Raw genomic sequence first — 27,825 nt, 5'->3', positions numbered from 1 at the left:
GGCTGGTCAGCCCTGCTACCCACTCACAGCAACTGCTTCCTTAAAATACAGATCCTGTCTCCTTATTACCCACCTGGAAACTCCCATCCTACCTGCTTCCATCAATCTGAGGGCTGCCGAGCCAGGAACACATTTTAAGGAGATGGTTCATTTGGGACGATCTGAGTAATGGAGTGCTCTGTGAGTGACTCCAGTGTCAGTCTGTCAGGTCTATGTCACTTGCTTTCCTGCTTTATGCTTCCTGGAATGCAATTCACTGTACTCAAGAGATAATAAAAGAGGAGTTTTATAATTGACCAAGATGCATACTTTTCTGCCAGCTCGTTTGTAAGTCATGTCATTGCTATGACTCACTGAATATGTTGATTTGTGTGCAGTGAATTAAAGACAAATGGCTAAACCAGTTGCCACCTCAAAGTATGTGTGCTTCCCCTATGAGAGGAGTGCTGTTCTCACAGCAGGAGTGGGTAACTTCCATGTGGAACAGCTCATCTACTGCCATAATTTACAGTTTCCAGCTCCTGTGCTACATTGAACTGGTGCACACGCTCATAAAACCTTCGGATGGACTGGCAGTTCAGAAACTCCTTTGTTGTGCTTCAGGGGACAAAAACTTCCAGAAGAAGGGTGGGACAGCTTGGCATAGTAACAAATTCCTCCATCTAAAGATGCCTGAATTTGAGTCAACCCCAAAAATTGATTCTTCTCCAAAGGAAGGTAACGGCAGTGAGTGTTGTGTCCTTTGGAATTCTGTTCAGGAAGAATTGCTCTGTGCTATATTAGTATATTGCCTACTGTGAGCACATATCTGTAACCACAAGGTTCCAAGACTTTAGGCACCCAAATGTGTTAACAGAACTAAGTCACGGGAATTTTCGTTAATTGTTTTAAAGCATCTCAGTCAGATGTATATAGAATACTTTTCATTCCACTGAACCTCAGTCCTCTGAGAAACCATCTCAAACAGATGCATATGAGATGTTTGCTTATGGATTAGTTTAAATAAATAAATAAGACAGAGAGAGGAAGAAGGGAAAACAATTCCAGAAACCTGCCAGCATCAGAAAGCACCTTATTCCTTCCCTGTCTCTGTTACAATAATGATAATCTAGGGTTTAGGTAACTATACTGAATGCATTGGTGGAACTACTGTATGAGGACACTGGTAATCTCTCACTCATATCATGTGAGACTTCATCAGTTAGAGTCTTAAATTCTACCCAGAATTTGATAGGTAGTTTAGGCTGACCTTGTAAGCCACAAATTTACATCCTATGGGCTGCCTCTGTCGTCATGGCCACATTTAATGTGGTACTAAGGCTCTTTCTAAACAACTAGCAAATAACAATCTCTTCTAGAGGGTTTCTCCGTTTTTATTTCCTACTTGGAAGGTTCTGCAGCTTTTGTTATGATTTCTGGGTTAATAACAACAATAGAGGTGAATGGAATTTTGCAAATGACACCTGGTAGAAGTTATGCCAAGGTTTTAACTATACCCAGTGGGCACAGTGCAAAACATCCTCCACTTCTGTCCATCCTAAGCCACCTCCCATGCCCTCAGAACTCCTCCAGTGGTTTTTGGGATGAAAGCAAACCATGTAATAGTAATGTTGATCTGTACTTCTCTCTAGTGAAACAACCATTAGAAAACCTTTGAATTAAGAGGAAACCTATTGGAATTGTTCTTATAGTCCTTTTAAAACCTGCATCTATATACTTCATCCCTGTGGCTTGTTTTCTCTGTGATTCCTGGGTGTAAGAAGCCAAGCTGTGATCCCTGCTAATTATATAGAAATCTGCCTTTATTCAGTACAATTTAATGCAGTATTTTTATTTATGATGCATTTGTATTCTTTCCCTTCAAATATTGCATAAACTGTTGCCTTTTTTTAACAAGACCTAAGAGCTGATAAAGGGATGTTCACTGCTGCTGTGAGAAGTTGTTTTGTTTCTTCCTGTAATTCCATCCTGACTTGGCAATGCAGGCTCACAGTTATCATTTCATTTGACCTGTAAATCAATCTGTGTAACATGCAAAGCAGCCACGAATGCAAAGGAAATGAGAACAAAGTCACGGGAAAAGCATTTTATATGACACATTCCTAGGCTCTATTTATGTGTGCTTTATTCCTTCCATGAGGAAACAGTGAAATATGCAGAATTGTAACTCAAATACACAAAGAAACAGGAAAAAGGAAGGAATAGAGACTGTTTATGTATGTTAATGAAGAATGGAGGGATTTAAGAAGAAGAACCTGATCTCTCAGCTTTGCAGCTTGGAATAAGGATCTGCATCTTCTTTTCCCTTCTGGTCTGGACTTAGAGCATGACATGGGTAAGTTGCTTTGCCTCTGTGTCTTACCCTTCTAACTTAGCAAGGAATGTGAAGAATGTTGCATTATCATAATACTTTGGGTATTAAATTACATCTGTTATTGCATTAATTGGGAAACCTTTTTTAAGGATGATGTCATGCCTTAGAAATATTTGATAGGTACCACTGTTTAGCATTGGGTTATATGAAAAATAAATATTAGGTTTCCTTTAATTCAGATACCATGATTTATCTTTTTGACCAAAACTTTTAAGCACAGCAAGACATAATTAGAGGAGAGTTTCATTCTTTTCCCTTTTTTCCATTAACATTGCAAGACATTCTGATTTAAATGCTTTTTAACATTTAAATGTTTCATCTTCTCTCAATGAAAGTGTGATTCCCTCACCATTGACACTTCCCTACTCTCAACTCTCTGTTGGTTTAGACTCAGTCCTTGCTATGAGGGTGACTGTTTTTGTAGTCACATTTAGTCAGAAGTACTCAACAGATCTGTCCAGACTTCTCTGGGGTTACAGAGGAGATCAGTGATGTGGTGCACTGTCCAAACAAGTCTCACCACTCTGAGTTCACAGATTGTGTCAGTACATGTGATGGGGCATCTGGATGTGAACAAGTGCACAAGGAGGTGTTCAAACACATGATGAGTTTGAACAACTCTGCTAATTTAGGGCTTAAATATAGAATTTTTAATAAGTCAAATGAAAAGAGGGTATTTTTATGCTGCAGTTATTTCAGCAAAATCCTATCCTTGAGTAGCTTTAGGAGAGAGCTTAGTTTCTGAAGCTTTTCTGCTATTCCCCTGCCCTTGGGCACTGCAGAACACCCCATCCTGCCTGTGACTCATGTCAAACATCCAGCTGTCACCTCAGCTCACACCTCTGCCGAGCTTTGCACGCTTTGGTACGTCTCTGTTAAAGGCTCTTTTCTGCACAGTATCTTCCACACAATTAGAAACCCTCCTTCAGGTTCCTGTTACCTCAGAGCTGGAGCATTGCTCCTGTTCTGTGGCCTGGAAATGCAGAGCTATGGAGTTAATGGGACCTGCTGAGTGGAAGGGACAAAGCCCTGGTCTCACACATCTGTCTGGTACCTCTCTGTGACCCAGCACTGCCCACAGAACCAGCCCCAGGACAAGACTTTGTAGGCTGGAGACAGACACCCTCCTGTCTGTTTTAGGCCAAGTCCTTCTTACTCAATTCAGACCTGCATCTATCAGCATGTAATTTGAAATGAACTTGTGTAAGACAAACTCTCTGACACCTTCCTGTTGTGTTTTATACAGTCATCTCCTGCAAGTACTGCATGGTTTTTTTCTGTGTGCCTGCATGAACTGGGACTGGTTATAGGAGAAAAAGTAGAAAAAGGCAGTCTAGAGTTGTGATTCAAAAAGCAAGCTCAAATCTTAATGCAGCAGCTTTTCTCCTTGTAACTTTAGCTTCTGTTTCTTTCAAAAATACTTATAATGATGCATTAAATAAAATGTGGTCACCCCTCTTCACTGAAGTCAAGAGAATACAAAATAGCACTTTGAAAGCTCCTCTGAGGTGTCCTCTTCTGGTGGAAACAAAGCCAAGTTAAAATACTCTTTGTTGAATTTCACCAAGAAATGAGGGATTGATATCTATGAATAAGCTGACCAGCTGCTCTGACTTGTGGAGGAGTTCTGGAGTAGTTCAGGGGTAGAATGGGCACTTTATTTCTTGCATTAAATGGTAAAAGCTCTCAGTGCTGTGGACAGCTCAAACCAGGGAATTTGGTGGTTTGGGGGTTTTACTCTGAGCTGGATTTGTCCCTCATCCAGCAACCCAAGAAGTGCAGATTGGTGTCACAGGCTCAAAAAGGTTCTGGTTCTAATGCCAACTACAGGGACTTAAGAACATATATGTTATGCTAAAATATACTTGCCTAGGTGTCAGTTTGAGTTCTTGTCAGCACATGAACATTAAATTACATTTAAATTGCAAGGCCACCTGTGAACTTGAGATATTTCTAACATGCAAACATTGAAAATTGTAGTCATTTATATTTAGATGTGGGAGTGTTTCTTTAGCATCTTAACTACTGCTTTAAGACTTAATTTTAGACACACCCTTTTGAAAATGTTGGCTTTGATTTCTCATTGTTGAATTTGTAAAAGGATATTTGTTTTAAAAGGGCTTTAAAATCTTAGGATCAACGTCTATAATTGTTAATCATTTAATTAATTATCATTAATTTAAAATGTATTATTTAACAGTAAGTCACCTTTCCATGTTGTGTTGTCTCTGAGTTAATTCACTGCCTTCATTCATCTTGGAAGCCAGAGAACAACCCTTGTGCCTACAGTTAAGCCTCTCTGCAAGTACAAAATTGGGTTGGGGATGAAGGCAGAAGAGTGAGGATGGAAGTGCTGGGTACCACTGCCAAACTGGAGTTTTGTTTCTTCTCTAGTACAGTTTATCTACAGACTGGTGGTACCAATAGTGTATTTGTGTCACCTACTGTCTTATACTTCTACCAGGTAACATTAAGAGGGTCTGATGTGGAGAAAATATTCTTTTATTTTCCCAAAAAGGAACGTAAATTATGTACAAATTAAGCCCTGCCCTTTTTTGGCTCACAGCCCAGCCACCAGCTACAAAGGAGCAGGAACAGCAAAAGGGCCTGAGCACACATGAACATCTCTGTGCTGAGAGCACCTGATGCCCTGGAGTTACAAATTGTCCAGCAAAGAGACCTCTCCCCATCTCACCTGGCCAGGAAGGACTGGGACAGCTGACAGCCAGCATTCTACCAAGGGTACTTACTACTTCTTTAGCTAATTTTAAAAACCTGAAATGTTTGACTCTAACTTTTTATGGGAAGTAATTTGTTCTAATATTTGAAGTGACAACAGGGGAGCTAAGAACAACTCATACTGCATGCACTGCCTGAGATGTAACTGCTCATCATGCAGAATACATTCATAAATCAGAATAGCTCCTATAAATTCAGAGGAAAAAAAATTACCTATCTGGAAAGAAGTATTTTCTTAAAGAAAATTGTTTGTGTTCAAAATTTGATAACAATTTTCTAATTCCACGAAGCAGATTAATATATTAATGCCATTAGTGCTTTTTAAGAAAGAGATTTCTAGAAAAAAAAAAAAATCTTTAAACTTTTTTTGTACAACCTGTCTTAGTTAAAATGTAAGGAGGTATTAATTACAAGTATTCAAATATATACCATTTTTCAAATGTCTTTTTGTGGTATTTGTGATAAGCTTGACTTCAGTTCTCTTTATAGTGTATAAAAAGATGCTTTTTCTCAGAAGACCAAGAGCTTTATATGGCTTAAGACTACTGAACAATCTAGAGATGCAAATTTATGTTTCCTTGCTTGAACAGGAGAGCATACTTGTTTAGTTTTGTTATATTAGTTCTAATTTAAATTTTGTTTGGAAACATGGATTCTTTTTTATTTTTGAACTGTCAGGATATTTTTCAACATAAGGAGCTTGCATTTTACACTTATTTTTTACACTAGTTTAGCTGTATATAAATGCCCTAATGAGAACAATATGGACAAGTTAGTGAGAGCTGGACAAAAAACTAAATGTATTTAGTGTATAACCAGAGAAGCTTAAAATAGAAACAAATTTGTATCACTGCTGAAGAACTGTGACCCAAATGTGAAATAAAGTGAATTTTAAAAGTAGAATGCATCCTTTCTTATATTCCTTATCTAATGTGTTGGTTTATTTTCCTGACTAGTAGGGTGACATCTACTTGGCATTAATATGTCAGAAATCAGTGAGTTTTCAAGAATAAAATGTTTGATTAAACCAAGCTTTTGAAAATGTAATCATACCTGTTAAGGTTAGGTAATTATAATGGCTCTAAAGTCTCTTTATTTCTATATAATATGAAACTTCTGGGTATGAGGAAAAAACTGTATCTTGGAATATAAAAGTATTCAGACTCGTTACTCATTGTACATAGGAGGCCCATCACCAAAATTTTTACTGTAAACATTTTAAACATGTTAAGATAATACAAATAGAACAGCCACAAAAGGGACATTGTAATGTGAAAATCACTGAAATTACCCAGATCTCAGTGTGTTGTGCAGGAATTTCCATGAGATCTTCTCTGTTGCAGTCGTGATGCCAGAAGGATCCCCAGCGGAGCTCCCCAGCAACCAGGAATGTGAGAACCAAGGGAAGGAGCCTGCTGGGCTGCTGGGGAACAGGAGCACAAGGACAATGGTGACAGGAGGCGGAGGCTACCTGGGATACAATCTGGGATGTGCCCTGGTTAGGTCAGGAATTGCTGTCGTTCTGTTTGATGTACGGAAACCGAAGTGGGAGATTCCCAACGGAGCCGATTTTTTCGAGGTACGTTGAAATCGCGTCTTTAACAGCAGTGAAATAACATTATCCTGCTTGTATGCACAGTGAGGCTTCCTCTTAAGGATTTAAAAAACATTTACTGAAAAGCCTTTGAGGACAAGAAGTCGTGGTAGAAGGTGCTCACATGCATAAGTAACTGATGAAGAGATGGCAAACAGTACAGGGGAGTGTCTGTGTCCCCACTGACCTTCTGCAGTCTTGTGAGGGAGGTGCCCCCCACACTCATAGCTCACCCCCCTGAAACAGTGGAGTGACAAAGTTACTGCTCAGGGAATTATTTCAAGGAAAAGTTGAGAGACAAGGCAATAAAAGTGCTGACAAATGCAGAATGACTGCTGTGCAGAGAATGATTGAGGAAACCAGGATTTCCAGTCTGGGAAAGAGGTGACTTGGGAGCAGGAGGGCTCTACAAAGTGAGTGGCATTGACATGGATAGGGATTGACTGCTCACTGTCCTTCCTGGAACGAGAAGGAAAGGCCACCAGGGGAAATGAGGAGGAGTCAGTTCAGTACAAAGTGACGTTGTTTTTCGTGCAGTGGGTAAAGCGTGTACAAAGCCTCACCAAAAATTTACTTCCTTTGGAGATGACTAAATAGGTAAACTCATTTAGGCTCAAGAAATGTTCTGAATGAAAATACTTGGAGACTAGAAGAGTATTCAGGGGGAAAGTGTCACATATCCTTGCCCTGTTCATACTTTTCCCAGGACACTCATTTATTAGGTTTTGATTCTTAACAATTCAAATTGGTGGAGTGATGGCAATTTACATCTTCTAAAGGAGACTCAAGATCTCACAAATGATCTTCTACAATAGGGTTTTTTTATAATTCAATTTAAAAAAAAAATAAATATTACAAAGTATAGGTGAGTTACCTGGAAAATGGAACTATGGAGTCCTAGTAAATAAAGTAATAAGTCACTTCAGAGATCTGAGCCTTGATCAGTGATTTGGGGATTGTTAATATTGTTTATCCTCATTAGCTGCTTTAGCACTGGGTAAAGAGTGGGAAGTGTAAGTCAACCATATTTGTGAAACACTTTACCAAACTCAGAAGAAAAAAGTTGAGAGTTAAACACTGTTAGATTAGCTCTTAATATTACCTCCAGCTGTTTCTTTGGAGATTATTCTATCAAGTTCATTACAGTAAAGTAACTAATATCTAATTTTGAAATATTGTAATTCTGAAAATAAAAGTATAATATTTTTATTAATATTTGTGTATGTGTGGAGTATTAGTAATATAGTATTACCTGGTATACAAAAATGCAATATAGTGTTCTAACCCCAGCATAGCATTTGATATTGGATACAGTGTGGGTTCAGTGATACACAGGATTTCATATGTGTGATTACAATACACTACTGTACACTAATAAAATATTCAATGCATATAGTGTGTACTGCTTTTTAAAATCTTGTACAAAGCTGTAATTGAAGTTATCATACAGTGCACCTAAAATAAACCTTAGATGGACAGAGACATTTGTGAAGACGGCACAAATCCCATCCCAGGGTGCTAAAAAAGGGGTTCTCTTATTTGGTGATTCCCTGGCAAACAGCTGAACCCTTCCCGCTGTGGTTTATTGTCCCTGGGGCTTCATTCTCCAGCACTGGAGCATGTGCTGCTCCCATTCAAGTCAGACAAGTTCTGCCAGGCTGCAGGACTCAGGGTGAAAATACGCATTATAATCGAAGCCAACAAGAGTCGTGTTTGCTTTGCAGCAAAACACTGACAAAATTCTTAGTCACGGATTTTTCACCCTGTTTATAATGGGGTTTTTTAATGCCAGTTAAATACTGTGAAAAATAGATCTAAATATCTTTAGGTTTTCATTAACAGCCATAATTGATGTAATTCTATAGAGAATGTAAGCAGCTCTACCTGTCAAAAACTCATTCTTCTCTCATTTTCCAGGGAGATGTGAGGGATTATGATGCAGTGTTCAAGGCATGTGAAGGGGTTGACTGTGTTTTTCACGTGGCTGCATGTGGAATGTCAGGATTAGAACAAGCAAGTACTATTTTCCCAATGTTTTCTGTTGTTATTTTTGAGAAAGAAAAAATTGTCTGCATGTAGCAAAGAATGTAATTCTGTGATATTTATGTCAGACAGAGGTTGGTTAGAAAGGTCAAGTCATCCATACAGGCAACAAGGGAGGTATTCCTTAAATAATAAATGTCAAAGCATAAACCTAATGTACTACAAAATATTTTAGAAAAATGAGATCATAGTTTTAAGATCTTGGAGAAGAAGGCTTATACTTTTTTTTTTATGTTATCAAAAAAGTCATGAAACTACTCGTTTATTTCTAGAAACAAGACAGATTGCACTGGAACAAGACTTTGTAGAAGCTTTCAGGGAGCATAACCCCCACCTGTAATTTTTGTTTCTGTATCATGGATTATCTGAGGAGGTGACAAAATGTTGAAGCATTATAATTTCATTTTAGATGCATTTTATCTTTCATTTTTCAACTGAACAAGACTAGCAAAATGAGAACTGCCAGAGATCCCTGTCAGACAGGCAGAAAACTGTAACACATCACAAAAAGGCCTCAGCTGTTCTACATCTGGCAATTGTAACAATCATATTGTGAATGTGACTTGTTCCATGAATCAAATCTTGTGCAAACTCTATTTCCAGCTTCAAAAGAAAGATCAGATTGAATCCATAAATGTTGGAGGCACAAAAATAATAATTGATGGTAGGTACCTCGCTTTTCTTTCTTTGCATCTGATTCAAACCTAAGTGTATTGTAAATACCAAAGCTACTTTCTCCTTGCTTTTCCCTCAAAAACCAAATGGCAAAAAAAAATAATCAAAACTAGTTTTTATTTAGACCAAGTTTCATGCTGCCTGTGTGTTATTACTGAAAAAAAAAGCAAAATGGAATAGTAGGCAAATAAAATTCTATGTGAGTTAGAGGGAAGAGGTTCCCACATATTCCCTTTTTCCTACCCCAACCTCCAGACTCACAGAAACATGTCATGGCAAATTTCCATAGGCTCCCAGCAAAGCAAGAGTCTGGGAGGAGCATGAACCTGTTCATCTACATTTTAATAATAGATGTTAGTATTCTGTTTGGTTCCAAATATTTACAACACAATAATTTTATTTGTTATTTTCAAAAGGAGCCAACGACCCACCTGGACAGACAGCTCTGCAAATTCTAAAAATTCTTGACTTTGAATATTAATTCACTTAAACTTTAGAAATATTGTTAAATGAAAAGGAAATTTATGTTATTCAAGTTTGCAATGACATATATGCAGCAGAATTTAGCTATAATAACACAACTGGAATCTATAATTAAGGCTTTGTTTTGTAAATAACATTAATTTCATTTGCATTTAAAGCACTACTGATTATACACTGGCAGTGCTATACCACAACAAATGCTCTTACTCATGTTCTTTTTATTCCATTTGTAAAGTGAACGTGTTTTAAGAAATGTTTCTGAAGGAGGAATTTTTTCCCCACAAAGATTCCTCTGTCCAGTTGGTGACTGCAATCCAGTGGTGATATGATTAGTTACCCAATCATAAAACATCTGGTGACCACCACATGTAATATTTGCATAGCAGATATTTGGGGTGAAGAATTCCATCTGAATGAAAGACAATGCTATATTAAATGATAATGTTAAAATTAAAATATTACTTTTTTTGCTGTAAGCTTAATGTTTGCTTTCAAAAAGAGAAGCTGCCAGTTCATGTGTTATTTCTCACTCTTTATTTTTGTTTTAAAATAATTTCTTTTGTCTGTCATTGTAGTCTGCAAACAAAGAAATATCCCCAGACTGATATACACCAGCACAGTGAATGTGGTGTTTGGAGGGAATCCTATTGAAGAAGGAGATGAAGAAACTGTGCCGTATTTTCCACTGGAAAAGGTCTGTTGTTCATGTGATGGTGTGGATTTACTGTGCTTGAAAGGGCAGATTGTGTGAGGCTGCTCTGAGGGAAGAAACTGTTTTACTGTAGGTCACATCAAATTCCATTAAATTATTTTTCATTCCTGTAAGTTGACCCATGATCAATGAAGAAATAATCAAATCTTAATGGCTTTTGGAATTTTCCATGGTATATTTTCCAATATAAAATCTGGCAATACAGAATTCAACAGATAACTAGTCTTGTGTGGACAGGTAATCACTAAACCAGCATGTGCCAACTGTGTCCAGAGTCCTATTGTTTAAATACACACGGGTGCAATTTTTAAAGTTCACACTGAAAGATACTATTTGGGAGAGAATGATTTATAACTTCCCAAATAACTTCAATAAGAAATGGAACTGTTTTTTGGAAAGTCTGAATTTTTAATTTCATATTTAACTTACTGTTTTTATAAAACTTTTTTCAATTCAAAAAGGATAATTTGAAAAAATATCTGTCCCACCAGAACATTTGGCTTGGGAGTAATTTTTTCAGTACATCCAGCGCAAAAAGTGAGTGAAGTAAATACTGGTGTACTTAAATTCACTCTGAAACTAAATTTGTGCCTCTAAAATATAAGTCTGATAAGTTTTTTGTCATAAAGTATATATTTGCTAAATCTTGTTGTTATTTCTAATTGTGTTTTGCTCAGCTGATATCTAGGAGCTGGCTAGATTGAAATGTTATCAGTCAAAAACAGTAAGTTTGCCTCTACAGATGCAATAATGTGATTTAAATGATTGTATTCTGTCTTTCTTTATAGCAATTTAATCATTATTCTAGAACCAAGGCAATTGCAGACCAAATGGTTCTTGCTGCTAATGGAACTTTACTCAAAGGTACGTATAAAGCATTTGGGGTCTTCCTATCATTAGTAGTGCTAATGGGTTTTGTTTTCTCATTTATCAATAAATAGAGGATTTTAACTGAAGTGAGGATTTATTTTGTTGCAGCTATCTGGCAGGAATAGCAGCAGTTTCTTTAACAGATTGGTAATATCATGTGACTTCCAAAGTTGCACCTGCAGGAATAGTTGTGGCTAAAAAACTATCTGTACATGGCAGGGGAAATTTTTAGATACATATTTTGCTATTCCTACTTATTTCTCTTAACTGCAAAGTTGATTTTAGCATCCTTGATTAACTCCTGAGCAAATGCCTACCCCCTGTTACTCTTGGCCAGATACGAGGTGTCATTGTGCCTGTTCTCAGGGGTCAGAGGGGTCTGCTGAGTGATTCACTGGTCAAACTTATTCATTTTGATTTAAAATATTCAAACTCATCTGAAAGCCTCTGTTTAGGAGACCTCTTCTATTCCTTTGTGGTGCCCCTGAGCTGCAAGCAAGCCAGGTGTCTGGATGTAGCAAATGGAATGATCTGCTCCCAGTGTTGCATGTGTCTGCAGGGATGGACAAATATAAGTTGTAAACTTATCTCTGTAATAAACAGCAAAAGCCAAACAACCAGGAGGAAAGCTTGATTTGCCCTGTTCCTAATCAGACTCTTCTGTGGGATTTGGCTTTTCAGGCTCCCAAGCTCAGGCCTTTCACAGCTACTGAATTCAATTTTATAGGGAAATGAAATCCAGTTCCCAGGAAACCGAATCACACAGAATGGTCAGACTGAGCCTTTATTTTGATAGTGTAAGATTCAGACAATATATGTCAGCCATGTGTTGATATCCAAGCTGTCTGAAGGTCCCCCGTTGTTCTCTCTCCCAGGAGGGGACAAGCTCCACACGTGTGTGCTTCGCCCCCCGGGCATCTACGGACCCGAAGAGCAGCGGCACCTGCCACGAGTAGCCGTATGTGTTTTGTAGTCAGCTCTGGAGGACACCACAAGTAGTTGTAAGGGCATAACACAAGTGGAAGTACCTTGATTGCAGTTCTTAACCGTTGCTCCAGGAAGGCTGTTGTGAAAGCTGGGTGACAGGGGATGTGACACAGAGTAACAGACAGCACAAAATGAGCACTGCAGACACGGCCAGGATCACCTTGCAGTGAAAATTAAAAAATGCAAGGCTGAAATGCCATGGTAAAAGAAGTAGGTTTGCATCCCTGATCGTTTAATGGAAATGTTGACTTCTAAATATGCACTTTAATTTCTGCTAAACACTCTAATGTCACCATATTTGGCCACTGCCTATCAGTGCAACAGTCTTTGATTCATGAAAACACCAACTAGTTTTTTTTCTCCCTGTGACACATTTCTTGTGCTGTAATTGTACACAAATACAGCAAACTCTGAGTATTTGGGCTGAGATAAAATGAATGTTGTAATGCATAATAAAGGAGTAACATAGTTATCACATGTTTTCTGTTTCTACAGATAAACATCCAGCGGAGACTTTTTAACTTCAAGTTTGGGAATCACGAAGTTCAGATGAACTGGGTTCACATAGGAAATCTAGTACAAGCTCACTTACTGGCTGCTGAGGCTCTCACCTCTGAGAAGGGTTATGTAGCTGTAAGTAAACAATATAATAACTGTGTCCCAGTAGCTTTAGCTCTCAAATAGGTTTAATTTTTGATATTTTGAGATCAAAGGGTTTCCAAAAAGTCATATGCTAAATTCTCAAAAATGGTGTGTGGCTCCAGAAACACGTGGACAGTGCAAATGCAAACACATTTGGCTCATGTTTTTTTTCTGGTTTGAAAATATATAATTTCCTGGTTTATTGGAGGAAACAGTATTTTTAACTACCATAATATATTCACCATCATACATGGGGTTACCCAAAACTGTGTTTGAGAGCACAGTGAAGTGCAGTGCAGGCAGTTTGCTGAGCTGCTCTGTGTACATTCACTGTGTTCGTGCCTGTGTGCTACTCACAAAACCAAGACATGGGTAGGTATGAGAGAGAAAGGAATGCCATCCTATGTATAGTGTTTTTCTAACTGTTTTTCTCTGCTTCTTTAACAGAGTGGTCAGGCATATTACATCCACGATGGTGAAAATGTGATTTTCTCTGAGTGGATCGTGCCCTTGGTACGTGTTCAGCTCAGAGGCACCTCACAGGCTCTGGCCCTACTGCTGGCTAAAAACCATACAAACTAAATGAAGTGCAGGGCATATTAATTACTGAATGACTTAACATCAAACTCAGTCCTGTTCTCCCTGCATGTCCCAAAGTTCCACTGGCTTTCAGGGAAGTTTTGGCTATGTATGAGTGTGGAATTTGGCCTTACTGTTTTGAGATAATTTAGCCAAGGTACAGAACCTGCTGCAGAGCAGCAGCATTTCTGTGGAGCAAACTCACAGTGCAGGGCAAGCTCTGCCACGAGCATCTGGCAGGTTTCTCAGAGCCATTGCTGATCTCTGTCCTGCCATCAACTGCAGCACAGAAGGGAATTGGAATTCCCTTCATTCAGAATCTTATCTTAGAAGCTAAAAAGAGGCAACATTATATTTTCATAAACACCAAGCTGGGATTTCAGGAGCATGCCAAAGTTTTAATCCTGCAACGCCAACACAGGGAATTCCTCTGGGAAAATTACTGCAGTAGAACAATGGGCCTGTATTTAACTGTAGGGAAGGATTCCAGCCTGGGTCACTTGCCCCTTGGAAAAGCCTTGTTCCCCCTTTACTATCCAATTGCATTTGAAGGGTGGAAGGTGGGCACCAAAGAATGAGTAGTGGGTTTCAATTGCATTTCTTACTACCAGTATTGATAGGAAGACTAGCTGGAAAAAATTTTAGATACATGTTTTATCAACATTCCTTTTTTTTTCCTTCCATTTTCATGCTTCATGACACGCTCAATTTGGTACAAGGTCTCTCTTATTCTTTCCTTTTATACCCTTTCTAGTTTGAAAAATTAGGCTACAGGAAACCCTGGATACATATTCCTGTTCTCCTGGTTCATATAGCAGGTAAAAGAAATAAAATACATTCTTAATTACTGTGGGCTGTATTTTTTTTTTTTATTCCTAGAAAGCTCCATAGTGGTTTTATAAAATGATGGGACTCAAACTGTAGGAATTATGTAACTTAAATTATTCCAATAAATAATAATCCCTTGTGCCATTTGGCACTAATTACTAGATAAATTTTAAAGGCTATTCATAAACCGTGTCCATCATGTACTTTATAAGTTAAACCCTGCCTTCTACCACCCTAATTGCATCCTCTGATATCAGAAGGAATTACAGGATGTGCAATGTCAGCACTGTCTCAGTTTATTGTTATCCAGCCGTCTGTCTCATTAATTAATTTTGTGTTTCACAGCCACTGTGATGGAATATCTGCACCTGATACTAAAACCAGTTTTTAGCTTTACACCTTTCTTGACAAGGAATGAGGTAAATATATATAAAAAGACAGAATGTTTATATATTTCTGACCAAAACTCTCATGAAGTCTGTGATATGCCCTTTGGATGCAGACAGGATTCTCTGCAGTAGAGTTCTGTTTGCTGTTCTGTTTCCACTGTAATATCATTGCCAATGTATTTTCATCCAAGTTCTAGAAAATCTGATATTAAAGTCACTTCCAAAACTGTCCTTTTGGGTTTCAGGTGTGGAACGTTACTGTAACTCACACGTTCCGAATAGACAAGGCACGAAATCAACTTGGTTACAAACCAAAGAAATTCTCATTCGCTGATTCTGTGGATCATTATCTCAAAACAAGACCTACTTGCCAAGAAGATCACACATTCCTTAAAATGGTGTTTGTTTTTGGCATTATGTTAAGTTTGATCATTCTTTCTTTCTTCTGAAATCAAGTAACTCCCCACCTGTTCCAGAAAACCTCGTTTTATTTCTGAGTATTAATGATCTGGTCACGGTACATTCCTCAGCCACCATGGATTTTGTTATTGTTATTACTATGGTGACACCTCTCTGACTTCCTTAAGAAAGAAAAAAAACAAACAAAAAATAATCACAAAAGTGAAAACATGGGACACATCAGGAAATGTTCCCCTGGAACAACAGCGTCACAAATCAAAGGCGTTCACCACTAACAGGTGCAGGAATAGTGTTAATGGATCTTTATTAATTGATTCCTTCATGCTGAGAGGGATTTTCTAAAAATGATAACTCAGGAGGGTGAGAAGCTGGAAGAAGAGGAACCATCATAGGACTGCAGTGCTGCCTCAAGTCCAGCAGCTCCAGTGAAGAAGAGTGACTAAACAACTCCTCTGATGAAGCTGCTGCTACAGCTACTGTCTGTAAGTCTGAGGAATTATGGAGACCTGGGAAATAGGAAAAAAATATGGAAAGAAATATTTATAAATAACAGGTGGTGAGAGGACTGAAAATCGTATTTATATAAAAATAATTTTATTGTTCAAAAGCTTTGTAAAAATGTAATAAATAATATGTGTGTTCGTAAATCAAATCATGTACATTCAAAGCAATAATAAATAATAACTGAACCAAATACTGTTTTTAAAGAGCTTCTGGGAAGGGGGAGGAAGGATACTTAAGATCTTGGAGTTCAGCAAGGTGTTCCTGCTGGAGTCATGTTATCTGCAACCCTGTACTAGCGCTGGCACACGCTGTGCCTTCAGGGAATTGCCATTTGGGGGTGAGCAGGCAAACCAAACACCAAGACATGAGGGAGAATCCAACCTCTCTCTTTTCCCCCTTCTTAAGGCTTATATTTATTGCTTATTGGGTGGATTGTACTGCCCGAGCTACATGTGCTGGCTCTTATTTGAGTTACTCCTGCTCTAACAAAACTGCAATGTGTCTTTAAATGATTAAAATTTAATATGAATGTTCAGACACTGCACAGCTGTAATAGAAGAGGTAAACGTGTTCAAAGCTTAATTTTTGCCTGGAATGGGTAACTCTCAAATTCTGCAGCTCCTGACCCATTTCCCATCCTCCCAGGCTCGAATGACCACAGGGACCCACTGCCAGCTCAGGTGGTCAGGGCTCTTAGTCAGTGCCTATTTGTTTATGATTATACCCTCCTCCTTGGGAATTCCTGCTGTTTCACAGGTGTCTTTGATGGTCTGCACCTCTCTGAGCCATGTCCTGCCACCAACTGTCCAACCGCTAAGTAGGAGGTGCCCTTTTTTTTCCTCAACAACCCGTTCAACAGGTGTCTCAGTGTGGTCCGAGGCGTCACTACCAACAGGATGCGAGTGAAGACACTCGGAGGTAAGAGCCACCCCAGGGTGCTGTGGGATGAGCAGAATCTCAGGGGTGCTGTGGGTTGAGCAGAATCTCGGGGAAGTTGTGCGATCCCAAAGATGCTGCCCAGGTGAGCAGGGCCCAGGGGTGCGGTGGGACCCCAGAGGGCCTTCAGGAGCCCGGGGGTGTGGTGGGACCCCAGAGGGCCTTTGGGGTGCGGTGGGACCCCAGGGGGCCTCTGGGAGCCCGGGGGTGCGGTGGGACCCCAGGGGGCCTTTGGGGTGCGGTGGGACCCCAGGGGGCCTTTGGGGTGCGGGGGTGCGGTGGGATGCCAGAGATGCTGCGGGATGAGAGGGACCCTGAGGAGCCCTGGGGCGGTCGGGCCGTGGGTCGGGCTCCCCCCGGGGGTCTCTCCGGGCGGTGCGTGGGGCCGGCAGGGGTGGTCCCGGGCCGGACACCAGCCGGGAGCGGCGGGAACTCTCCCGGCACCCGTGAGGGCTCCTGGGGCGGCAACGGCCCCAACGGCCCCGGCCCGAGGCCGCGCTGAGGGCGCGGGGCCGCCGACCCTCGGAGCACCAGTGCCGGCGCTGCGGCCCCGGGCCATTCGCAAGTGAGATGCAGAGAGTCCCGGCGGGGCCCGGGGGGCTTTGAATGTTTAATCGCGGCCAGGGCAGGGATGTGGGTGACGGGGGGAGGCGGCAGCCACAGCCTCTGAAATGCCCCGACTGGCAGTGATGAACCCATAGATGGGCAAGAACCTCCATGCTCGGGAAATAAGTGATTCGCTGTTAACTTTTTCTTAGTGCACTCATCGACCCTTTCTTTCAGAGCAGCTGTTTTATTCAAGTTCCTCTCAAAAGCGAGGGGATTTGATAACCTCGTTCTCTGATACACCTTCTAAAATTATAAAGTAAGGATCAGGCATTCCTCTTCTCTCCTGAAACACTCATCTCTCTCAACTCCATCACTGCCAGTGGTAACTACACGGTGTATTCTTAATTTATGCTCAGCTGCTCCTACTTAGAAAGGAGCTGGAAATACCTCTACACTCAGATGTCTGTCTTTGTGATAAACTGGGGACGAGTGGAAGAAATATGGAAGATTTCTTTTGCTCTAGGGGACATTGTGTTTGGCTGCTGTTCTGCCTGGCCCTGCTTGCTTGGTTTTAAGCACAGAAACTTAAATGCAATTTGTTCACCTCTAGAGTTTTCCTGACAGTTCAAGAGTTCGAATTCAGGTATGACCCCTATAGCACATTGGTCCCTACAGCCATCTTTGAGTTGTGATGCAGACCAGGATGAACTAAACTGAGCCCAGACTGTTTCACATAGCCAGTGATTTCTCTTCTACTAATAAAAAATTAGGGTCTGTACTATTATTCTAATTTTGACCCATTTGTGGAAAAAATTTGAATTCACATTCTCCGTGTTAGGCAAAAATATTTTTTTTGTTTAGTTTTTCTTTTATTATTCTGAATGCCATTTGCAAATTAAGACTTAGCCCAAAACATGCAACCTTTGTTATTTATTTTCAGGATGCTATCTCTAGTATAGTATACAGACATTTGAAATGTTTGTAAAACTCCAAATGGAATGGAAATGCTGCAGCATTGAATAAAACCAGTATGAAAGCTGTGGTGACAGGAGGTGGTGGCTACTTTGGATACAAGCTGGGATGTGCTCTTGCCAGCAAAGGAGCTTCTGTTGTTCTCTATGACATGAACGAGCCTATTTGGGAAATTCCCAGTGGAGTGGCGTGTATCCAGGTATGATCAATTGTATTTTCCCAGCAGTCAAAATTAGTTCATTTGCCTTTTCCATAACATTTTACTAGTTTTCAGAGAATCCAAATAGCTAATTGCAAATTATTTCAAATTCCAATAACCTTTTTGACTGTGTGAACATCCCACAGGAATTTTGGTGAAGGGATTTTAGTTTATCTGAAATATGGAAAGCAGTGAAACCTGTAACGTGGAGCACAGAGCAGTTCTGCTCCTGCCTCCTCAGGACCCTGCCCTCACGTGTGCCTTAGTTTAACCCCTGTAGAAAAAATACAGGAGTATTATGAAGCTTAATGAATGTCTTTAAAGCCCTTTGGGTTCTGTGAAAGAAAGGTATGATTGTCAGCAACCACTGGGGTGGGCCCAGGGCGTACAGCCCATACAATTCTAAATATGCATTATATATATGGATTCCCTCTGTGCTAACCCACTGTATGACAAATGCTCACCTGAAGCTTTGATTTCAAGTCCAAATATGTTTTCTTATGTATTACAGGCAGACCTCAGGAATTACTGTGCCATACTTGGAGCCTGTGAACAGGCTGACGTTGTGTTTCATGTAGCTTCATATGGAATGTCAGGAAAAGAGCAAGTGAGTCCAAACAGTTCTGGTTTTTTTCTGTGTGACTGCCCACAATGAGAATGAGAGACTTGATGCTGTAGCACAGCATGGTAGATTTTACCTGTTCTCATTGCCCTGGTGTTCTGGTAAATTGTTCTGTGCAAACTGGAGTGCCCCCTGCAAAAAGGCTGCTTGCAGAATGATTTCCTCTCCATCAGAGGCTCTACCAGCAGCCTGGGAGGGTGTTTGAGATGGAAATGGCATTGAAGAGTTCTGAAACAGCATAAAGACAAAAGGAAAGACAAGAGAGGCTGGTTCCCTCCAAACCCCTGATCCTTCCCTAAACTTTCACAAGGAACTCCTTGGTGTAAGGTCACTGTGAGGAATAAAAACTGCACTAAATTATAAATTATGTATCTAAATTATAAGGACCACTGTATTTCAAGTCAAGGCAAAAAGCTGTAAGGATGTACTCTGAGTCACAGTTTTTATGATTAGGGTTACACACATCCCCCTTTCTTACCTTATTTAATAAAAGGAACTTCAGTAATTACCCTGTCCGGATAGAACAGCTCACTCAGAGCTGTTTGCCACTGAGCAATGCATAATGGGAATTGCTCTGGGCAGAGGCCACTCATCACTGAAGTGCTAATGAAACACAGATATTTAACATTCTAATACCAGGACATGTTTCTTGGAAGCACTGTGATTCTCTTTGCTTCAAGCAGACTAGTCTGCAAAACTACAAGAAAAATACAGGCATAGCTTAAGAATAATGATTTGACTACTCGAAGTCAGAAACAACAGTCTAAAAGATCTTTTTTATAATCAAAGCACTAAATTAATTACCTTTATTTGAGGACATTATAACATCCTCCATATTGAATTTGCTATGTATTCAAAAATGCACAATTTCTTTCTTTTCCTAGTGGCAGAAAGAACAGATTGAAAGCATAAACATCAATGGAACAAGATACATCATTGATGGTACGTATCTAACTGTGCCATTGGGTGTTAGTAGAGCACATCAAGTATCATATACCATTTAGAGAAAACCAGCTGGTGTTTTTGGCACACACTATTTGTTACCAAATGCTTTACATTGTTGGCAGAAGATGAGGAAACGTGTCATTGCTTTTTATGCTCCATTCTGTGACAGGCTGTGATGTGTCAGACTGGGATGTGCCACAGAGTGAAGCACTTGGTTCCACACTGATGCCTTCCCTTTAAATATGCTTTGCATTTCAACTCACCAACCATAGAATGGAAGGATTTCCCCTTTTAAGATTTGACAGTTTCTCAGAATAAGGTTATACAAACTTTTTTTCCCCACATTGTTTCATTTTCCATAAAGTAATTGACTTTGTATGTTCCTGCAGCTTGCAAAGAGCACAACATCTCTCGGCTGATCTACACCAGTACAGTGAATGTGGTGTTTGGAGGGCTTCCCATTGAAGATGGGGATGAGGAATCTGTGCCATATTTTCCACTTGACAAGGTATTTTGTTTGTACATATTTTCAAGTTTCCTCTTAATTTATTTTCTTGTTTCTGGAAAAGCCTGGAGCTTTTATGACAATGTTGTACCTGATGCCAGAATCCAGGCACAAGAAAGGCCAGGTTGGATGAGAGTTTGAGCAACTTGATCTAGTGGAAGGTGTCCCTGCCCATGGCAAGGGGGTTGGAATGAGGTGATCTCTGAGGTCCCTTCCAACCCAAACCATTCTGTGATTCAGTGAAAGAAGAAAGAAAACTACTTTTTGAAAATGCTATTCACAGCCTTGACACATCGCTTTTATGTACACTGCAGTATATATTTCTCTGTTTCCTATTAAGGCCTTGATTTTGGCAAATAACTCATACAGTGTCCCATTAACATCAAGGAAATTCCACCTGGACATAAGGACTGTGTTCTATGGCTTGGTGCCTCTCTAGCTATTTATTATCTACATGATTTTTCTGTTTCTCCCTTACTGAAGATGACATATATTCAATGTAGAGCTGATCTGGAAAAGCAGCCTATTTTTATGTGGTTTTATTGCATTTAATTAAAAAAGGGAAAGTACTTCTGGGTGCTTTGCCTACACAGTTGTTTTTTGTGTCCCTCCTCTCTCCATCTAGTACTTCACAATCTTTCAAGAAGTAGGGATGGAGAGAAAATACTGATTCATATTTTTAATAATATTTCAAATCTTTTCTCTGGGACAGTGCCACACAAAAGTGAACAGGATACTTCAGAGGTAACCTCTTCAAAACTTGGCTTTTGACTTTTCCATTACCTGAAGAAGAAATCCAGATTACAAAGTAGTGATTAGTTACATTCCTGGCAGCATTCAAAGTATACACATATTTATTGCTTCTCAAATGTGCTGAAATTAATTAACCAGATTTGCATAAACAAAAATGCCTCCTTACAATGTGCACGTGTTTTACCCTAAACCTAATACCCCAGGTATTAGATATTTGTATTTTTGTATTTTGAGGTATTTGTTGCCATTTGCTAAGTAAAAGCTAATGGAGAAGAGATGCCCCTCTGCCCTGTCATTCCAAGAACAGATAAAAATGTATTTGCTTTTTCTCTGTAGCACGTTGATCATTATTCCAGAACCAAATCCATTGCAGAACAAATGGTACTGGCAGCTAATGGGACTCCACTAGCAGGTACTTTTGTCTGAGCATTAATTCATAGCAGAATTTACTCCTCCTCTTCTTGTTCACCCCCAACATCCTGTCTCCTGTATCAATCCTTCCTTAATTATGAAATTAAGTTATCAACCCCCTCTCACAAACTAAAGTATTTTCACTTAAAAATTACTTTTAATTGTTTTTAAGTTCCTGCAATGTCCACAAAAGGTTTTAGCATGGTAGCAATGAGCTCAGTGTGTTAATGGAAAATATTAAGACAGCTAAATTAAACAAAATCAATTGTTTATTGTCACTGTTTTATGCAACAGAAGTAAAACATGAATGCTGATTAAATTGTTACACTCTCCATGCACCCTCAAGTTATATATTAAAATCTGAAGTAGCCACCTGATACTACAGCCTGGAATTATTTATTAGTGCTTCCCAAAGTTTTCCATGTTGAGGAAGCCAGTTATACACTTGAGTACTTAAGCTCACCTGTGAGATACTATAACTGCCAGTGCAAAACAAATTAATGTAAAGTGCAACATGATTCTATGTGACCAAGTGATACTGAGCTAAATTTAGCTGTAGACAACTTACAGAAAAAGACTCACTTGATACTTGCAGAGGGCTATAAGAGATAGAAAGTCACTGATGGACATTTCATCCCAAGATAATTATTTTGTTTTAAAAAAATAAGGGTTTGGGGTTTTTTTCCTCATTTCTTTGGCAGCTCTTTGCATCAAAGCCCCTCTTAATTTTAGGACCAATACACAGTTCTGCATTTGTCAAGGAAATTAGAACCACTCGGTGTTCCAAACATCCCATTTTGATCCTGTGCCATAGCAGGACTGAGTATTTTACATGTTTTCAAGTACTGTTCAGAGCAGTTATTAGCAGATGACTAACCAGCCAACCGATGTACTTGGGAAGTGATTGGATTTTATGATCCCACTGGAATTGTCAAGTGTCTCCAGCAGCTCTAGTGGGAGCTGTGCCTGCTGTTGAGGGAACCTTTCAGCTCTGCCTTGTACTGATAGGGAGTCACTGCTTCCCAGCAGTAATTTTGGGTGAGCTCATTTGGTTTCATTCTGTTTTCCAAAATATTTTTGAATAACCTGCTCACTTCACCAACCTCATCACCACAGCTGGCACATTCATTCACTGCTCTGGCACAGAGACAAGGGACTGGTTAGAAAGAGGTTTTGAAATATCTAGTATTTTCTAGTAACATAACTATGCTGGCAGGACCTCTCTGAATATTACCTTGCTATTTCACATGTTCTGATTCTCCCAAATTAATATCTGACTACTAATACAGCACCTTTTCAAGACAGCAAAATTAATTTATTTCAGAGTAAGTTCTGTTACCACAGCCTTTGGTTCATACATACAAAGATACAACATAGTCATGTGAGGGTCACTAAAGAATGCTCTTATCAAATCTTGCAGGAGGTGGAATACTCCATACGTGTGTTATTCGCCCCCCAGGAATCTATGGACCAGAAGAGCAAAGACACTTGCCAAGGCTGGCAGTATGTGATTTTCATTTTCTAACCAGTAGAATTTTCTAAGATACAGGTAGAAAGCTGTAAGGAGCATTACTTATTTTGTAGTATAAATTGACTGACCTTACTGGGCAGCAATTCAACAGTTCAGTTGTCTGCTGGGTACATTATAACCTTCTTTAAACAGGCATTTCATTACATCTGTAAAGGGTGTACCTTAAAAAAGCCTTTTCTTGAAATACAAGCACATAAAAATCCAGCTTTATAATTTAACAATTACTGTAAGATTCAGGCCAATCCCTGATATTTCAAATGTCTGTTTACATGCAACTTACACCAAATGGTTTAAAATATTAATGAAAAGAGATACAGCAAAATATCTTATTTCCAGTCTCAACTATGAACAGCTTTCACTGTCCAATTAAACAAGTTAGGGAGCTGGAAACACTTTCTGGTACAAGAGGTTACTGAAAGGCAGTGTTTTTAGAGCTCTTTGTACTTCTCTTGTTTCTTTTTAATTGATTACAGAATTTTTATTTTTTTGTTAAGTAGAGATAAACCTACACTTTGCTGGACAAGGAAGTGCACTGTACCTCATTTTAAAACACCTTTTGCTCTGGTTTCATGTTTGTTTGTGTCTACAGAAGCTAATTCAGAGAGGGCTACTTAGCTTCAAGTTTGGGGACCCTTCTGCTAAAGTGAACTGGGTGCATGTAGAGAATCTTGCCCAAGCTCACATTCTAGCTGCTGAAGCTCTCACCCCCGAGAAGAACTACATAGCTGTAAGTACACAATAAAAGCACCACAGTTTCCATTTGACAGTGGACCCTGTGCTATAGTAACTCCTGTAGTAGCAGTAATTAGTGTTACTGTCCTTCAGCTTATGTTGTTGTGTGTGTGTGCTGTGAACAGTGTGGGACTGGGCAGCACTGGCTGTGCAGCGTGTTAGGAGTTGGAATATTCAGTTCTGTAAGAATATCTCTATCTTTGCATTGGTTTAATATAATATTTGCCATTTCTGGAAGGTAAGCAAAGAATTGTCAGATATGACAGTGGAAGTTCAGGCAGATCTACCCCCCCGCCCCTCCCCTGTATACAGGTCCAGGTTTAATGTTCTGAACTGTGATGATCAGTTCTTCCCATACCATAGCCAACAGAAGCACATTTCATTTGGATTCATTGCTTTCAAAAACAGTTGCAACTGTTTTCTTCCTTGTAAATACAGGTTTTTATTCACGTAGAAGCACTGCCTTTAAAGTCTATTAGAACGAGTTTCAGAGTAGATTTAACTACTATTTCTAAAACCCTAAAAGCAAAAGGGAGAGAGGGAACTTAGCCCTTGGTTTACACAGATGGAGTCTTACAGATCCCAGTGAATCTCAAGTAGACCCAGAGCAGAGCATGTCCCACCCTTTGCTGGGTACCTGTCAGCAGCACCAGTGAGATGCAGCACCACCTTCAGTGGTGTCTCTGTACAGCCAGTGCAGCCACTCTGAACAGGCACATCTGCAATAAATCATTTATTCCAGGGCATGTTAATCACACAAACCACCTGTCCACCAATTTCACTGCACTCAACAGTGCAAGTGATTGAAACACAGGTGGACAGCTTGTGACTCACATGTACATCCACACATGTTATAGTGCTGGGTTATTTTGAAGCTATTCATAAGGAGTGAGATAAAGAAAAAGAAGTCAATATATATGCACTATTATTTTTACTAACTTGTCTCTTCTCTACTTCTTTAACAGAGTGGCCAGGTGTATTTCATTAATGATGGCGAAAAATACAACATTTTTGAATGGTTAACTCCACTTGTAGGTGCCATATATACTCATCTCCAAATACATTAATTGCTTTAACTGTGTGCAACTCCAGCCTTTGTGTGCATGTTAAATTCTGTATGTTTGCTTTGGGAACTCTCTGAATGTGGGTTTAATTCCTGCTTGAATCTCAGTGTGATCAGCACTGTAACAAAGCCCACCTAAAATACTGCATTAAAGGAGCAAAGGACCATCTACATCAGTGTCCTGTTCTGAGCTGCTACTCCCTTCATTTTTGGGCCATGTAGCTGTGAATGGTGGTTACTTTGGGTGGATGAAAAATATAAATCTTAAGTATTAATCTGTAATATACATTCTTTTCAAAGTACCATTTAATTTTTAATTATAGACTAAAAACCATAAATATGTCACAGTGTTAAATTAGGTATCAGCACACCATGACATTTCAATCAATTTTTGTAAATTTTTTCCCTTTTTTTAAGACTGATACTTGAAAATTACATAGTGTCTGCATATGACATTTAACTGGAATCCCCTTAAAAATGAAAAATAGTAACAGCAATAATTATTTTTTCTGTTTTATCAGTAAATATTTCCACAAATATCTTCTATAATGAAAACTTAAAATTTGTTTGAAGTTTCTGGGTTTTCCACTGGTTTTTTTATTCTCTTTCAGTTTGAAAGATTAGGTCGCTGGAAGCCATGGATACGTATTCCTACTTGCTTGGTTTATGCATCAGGTAAAATATTTTATCAACATTTCTCTTTCCTGTTCCGTGCTACCCTCATTTCTAACTGTAATATAATGTTGGGTTTTTTAATTTGCCCACAGTTTCCATTTTCATGTATAAAACCAATATGCTGTGGGCTCATCTAGTGTGCAGCAGTGTGAAGTTCAGCTCTGCACAGCATGTTGAAACTAGACTGATCTCTTATTGAAGTCCCAGAAAAACAGGTTTTATGTAGTATTTAACAGATGTGTAACTTTGTGGAGTTAATGGTGTAAGTATTAAAAGTTAAATGTGAAAACCCATGACTTCCTGAAATATGCTGAAGAGTATCTGCTTTGCTGCACGTGTGAATGTCTCCATAATCAATCCCCATGTGCAGCTCAGACAGAATCCCACTGAGTTCTCTGTTGTTGCCACATTTTTTGTAAAGTCTCATGACCTTTTCATTTGACCTGTGCCCAACCCTCCCAACCCTCTTCCCACAAGGACAATAATTAAGATTAAATCCAGCCTCTTGTGAGCAAGTAGTCTGGTGATGTTAGTGATGGTGCCCTGAGGTCTGTGCTGATCCTTCAGGAGTATTTACAATGTGAGATATGCCACAGTCATCATGGCAAAGCAAGTCACTGCTCTTAACTCAAGTAGAAATCTTTTGTTATGCAGCCATGGCAATGGAATACCTTTATCTGACGCTGAAACCAATTGTTGAACTGTCCCCAGTGCTGACCAGAAATGAGGTAAAGTCTGTTTGTAAACTTCCCTTAATTCCCACAGGTTTAAAACATGTTAATAATGAGGTACACTTTAAGTCAGTAGAAAGTAAAATCCACCCAGTGCTACTTCACTTTCCAGAGCAAATCCATGTACAATTTAGGGACTGCATTATGCTTATTGCCCTGATTTTGGAAAAGGTAAAAGCTTATGCTTGCAATGGGGGAGAGGCTGCTTCAGCTCCTCCCTGCCACGGGCCAGTATCCTGCATGGCTTTGGCTGGGCCCTTGGAGGCTGAGACATGGCTTTGATCTGCCTTCTTGGGTACATAAACAAGACAACATTTGCAGAACATTTTTTTTTTCCAAGTTTTCAAGTCTTATAGATTCTGTTCTGCAGCTTTTACTGCCTGTTTGGGCTTTCTCCTTTTGAGCGAACAGTTTAAAAATAACGTGATGTATGTCAATAGGACACTGATATAATGTTGGGGGGGTTATTTTACATTTCCTTTAACAGTGTCTTTGCTACCATTTACAGTTTGTTCCAATTGCCTAGGTATTCATACCTCTATATGCTGACTCTTTTACCCTGTAGGTACTGAATATTTCTGTGACTCACACATTTAAAATAGACAAGGCACGGGCTCAACTGGGGTACAGGCCAAAGAAGTTTGTGTTTGCTGATTCCGTGGACCACTACATTAAAACCACACCAAGAGGCCGGAACCATCACATCCTCCTCAAAGTTTTGATTCTTTTCATTGTTATTTTCGGTTTTATCTGTCTTTCTTTGGGATGTTATGGCCTTTCCCTTTTGCGTTCTTTTAGAGAAAGGCGACACTGACTTGCCTAAGCTGGACATGCTCAGTCACAGCATTACCACCCAGATCATTCCAATCTCCACTATAGTCACTGGCCCCAGTGCAATAAACAGGCAGCTATTTTTAAATTTGCAGACAGAATCGTAACATATCACTAGCTGCACCTGAGAAATTAAAATACAGTAAACTATTATGGCCAAATCACCCAAACAGACCAGAGTCAGGATTGTTGCCTCTATTTCACATCAAAAAAACAACCTTCCTAATTGATTGCTGAAGTGAATGAGAACCTGCAGAAAGAACAAGAGCTACAGCCAGCTGAAACAAAAAGACTGACCACAGCTTCTGCCATGACTCACTACCACTACCTTGGGGAACAGAGGAACCAAGGAAAGGACAGCCAGAACAGGCTTCTGTGAATAACACACACCAGCTGTAGAGAGACTTCTTGCTGTGCGAATTGGTGAATTAGCTGTTTCAGGGCATCTGAGGGAAAATAAAAGTGTACTTCAAACTTTGCTGAAATGTGTGTTGTGCCTCTGAATGCTGCTCCAGAACTGCTCCCTGCCCT

General features: G+C 39.6%; 2 protein-coding genes across 5 annotated transcripts; both read left to right on the top strand.

Annotated features, from left to right (window-relative positions):
• The first annotated feature begins 77 nt into the window (after positions 1-77).
• Positions 78-16,675, top strand: LOC127468992 (putative short-chain dehydrogenase/reductase family 42E member 2). Of its 2 annotated transcripts, none has more exons than XR_007903771.1 (13): positions 78-5,116; positions 6,457-6,692; positions 8,625-8,720; positions 9,354-9,414; positions 10,484-10,602; positions 11,409-11,484; positions 12,366-12,448; positions 12,973-13,110; positions 13,567-13,632; positions 14,453-14,516; positions 14,872-14,945; positions 15,161-15,817; positions 16,596-16,675. XR_007903771.1 is itself a non-coding variant. In XM_051782788.1 (13 exons), exons 2-13 carry the CDS (start codon positions 5,020-5,022, stop codon positions 15,362-15,364), a joined length of 1,314 nt encoding a protein of 437 aa, XP_051638748.1. In that variant the 5' UTR covers positions 78-2,335; positions 4,941-5,019; the 3' UTR covers positions 15,365-16,548. The 2 variants fall into 2 exon arrangements, 1 of the variants encoding a protein (XP_051638748.1); XM_051782788.1 differs by lacking the exon at positions 16,596-16,675 and having other exon boundaries at positions 78-2,335; positions 4,941-5,116; positions 15,161-16,548.
• On the top strand, positions 16,657-27,772 carry SDR42E2 (short chain dehydrogenase/reductase family 42E, member 2). 3 transcript variants are annotated; one of them, XM_051782799.1, is made up of 12 exons: positions 16,657-16,757; positions 18,265-18,495; positions 19,007-19,102; positions 20,002-20,059; positions 20,452-20,570; positions 21,657-21,732; positions 23,152-23,234; positions 23,852-23,989; positions 24,960-25,025; positions 25,669-25,732; positions 26,387-26,460; positions 27,029-27,772. In XM_051782799.1, the coding sequence occupies exons 2-12, from the start codon at positions 18,355-18,357 to the stop codon at positions 27,275-27,277; spliced, it is 1,164 nt and encodes a 387-aa protein (XP_051638759.1). In that variant the 5' UTR covers positions 16,657-16,757; positions 18,265-18,354; the 3' UTR covers positions 27,278-27,772. The 3 variants fall into 3 exon arrangements, with proteins under 3 accessions (XP_051638759.1, XP_051638769.1, XP_051638779.1); XM_051782809.1 differs by lacking the exon at positions 16,657-16,757 and adding an exon at positions 17,226-17,340; XM_051782819.1 differs by lacking the exon at positions 16,657-16,757 and adding an exon at positions 17,944-17,967.
• The last annotated feature ends 53 nt before the right edge of the window (positions 27,773-27,825 follow it).

The sequence above is a fragment of the Manacus candei genome, unplaced genomic scaffold (assembly GCF_025592945.1).
Source record: "Manacus candei isolate 608988 ecotype Guabito, Panama unplaced genomic scaffold, ASM2559294v1 h1tg000002l, whole genome shotgun sequence".
NCBI lineage: Eukaryota > Metazoa > Chordata > Aves > Passeriformes > Pipridae > Manacus > Manacus candei.
This window is presented reverse-complemented; position numbering and strand designations above follow the sequence as displayed.

What these genes read in the sequence shown, in the direction of transcription:
- SDR42E2 (XM_051782799.1), top strand. Translation starts at nt 18,355, where the DNA reads ATGAAAGCTGTGGTGACAGGAGGTGGTGGCTACTTTGGATACAAGCTG. An exon ending in TAATGGGACTCCACTAGCAG is followed by an intron (nt 21,733 to 23,151) that starts GTACTTTTGTCT and finishes CAAATCTTGCAG; the next exon opens with GAGGTGGAATACTCCATACG. An exon ending in TTGCTTGGTTTATGCATCAG is followed by an intron (nt 25,733 to 26,386) that starts GTAAAATATTTT and finishes TTTGTTATGCAG; the next exon opens with CCATGGCAATGGAATACCTT.
- LOC127468992 (XM_051782788.1), top strand. Translation starts at nt 5,020, where the DNA reads ATGCCCTGGAGTTACAAATTGTCCAGCAAAGAGACCTCTCCCCATCTC. An exon ending in CAGCCAGCATTCTACCAAGG is followed by an intron (nt 5,117 to 6,456) that starts GTACTTACTACT and finishes TCTCTGTTGCAG; the next exon opens with TCGTGATGCCAGAAGGATCC. An exon ending in TCTCCTGGTTCATATAGCAG is followed by an intron (nt 14,517 to 14,871) that starts GTAAAAGAAATA and finishes TGTGTTTCACAG; the next exon opens with CCACTGTGATGGAATATCTG.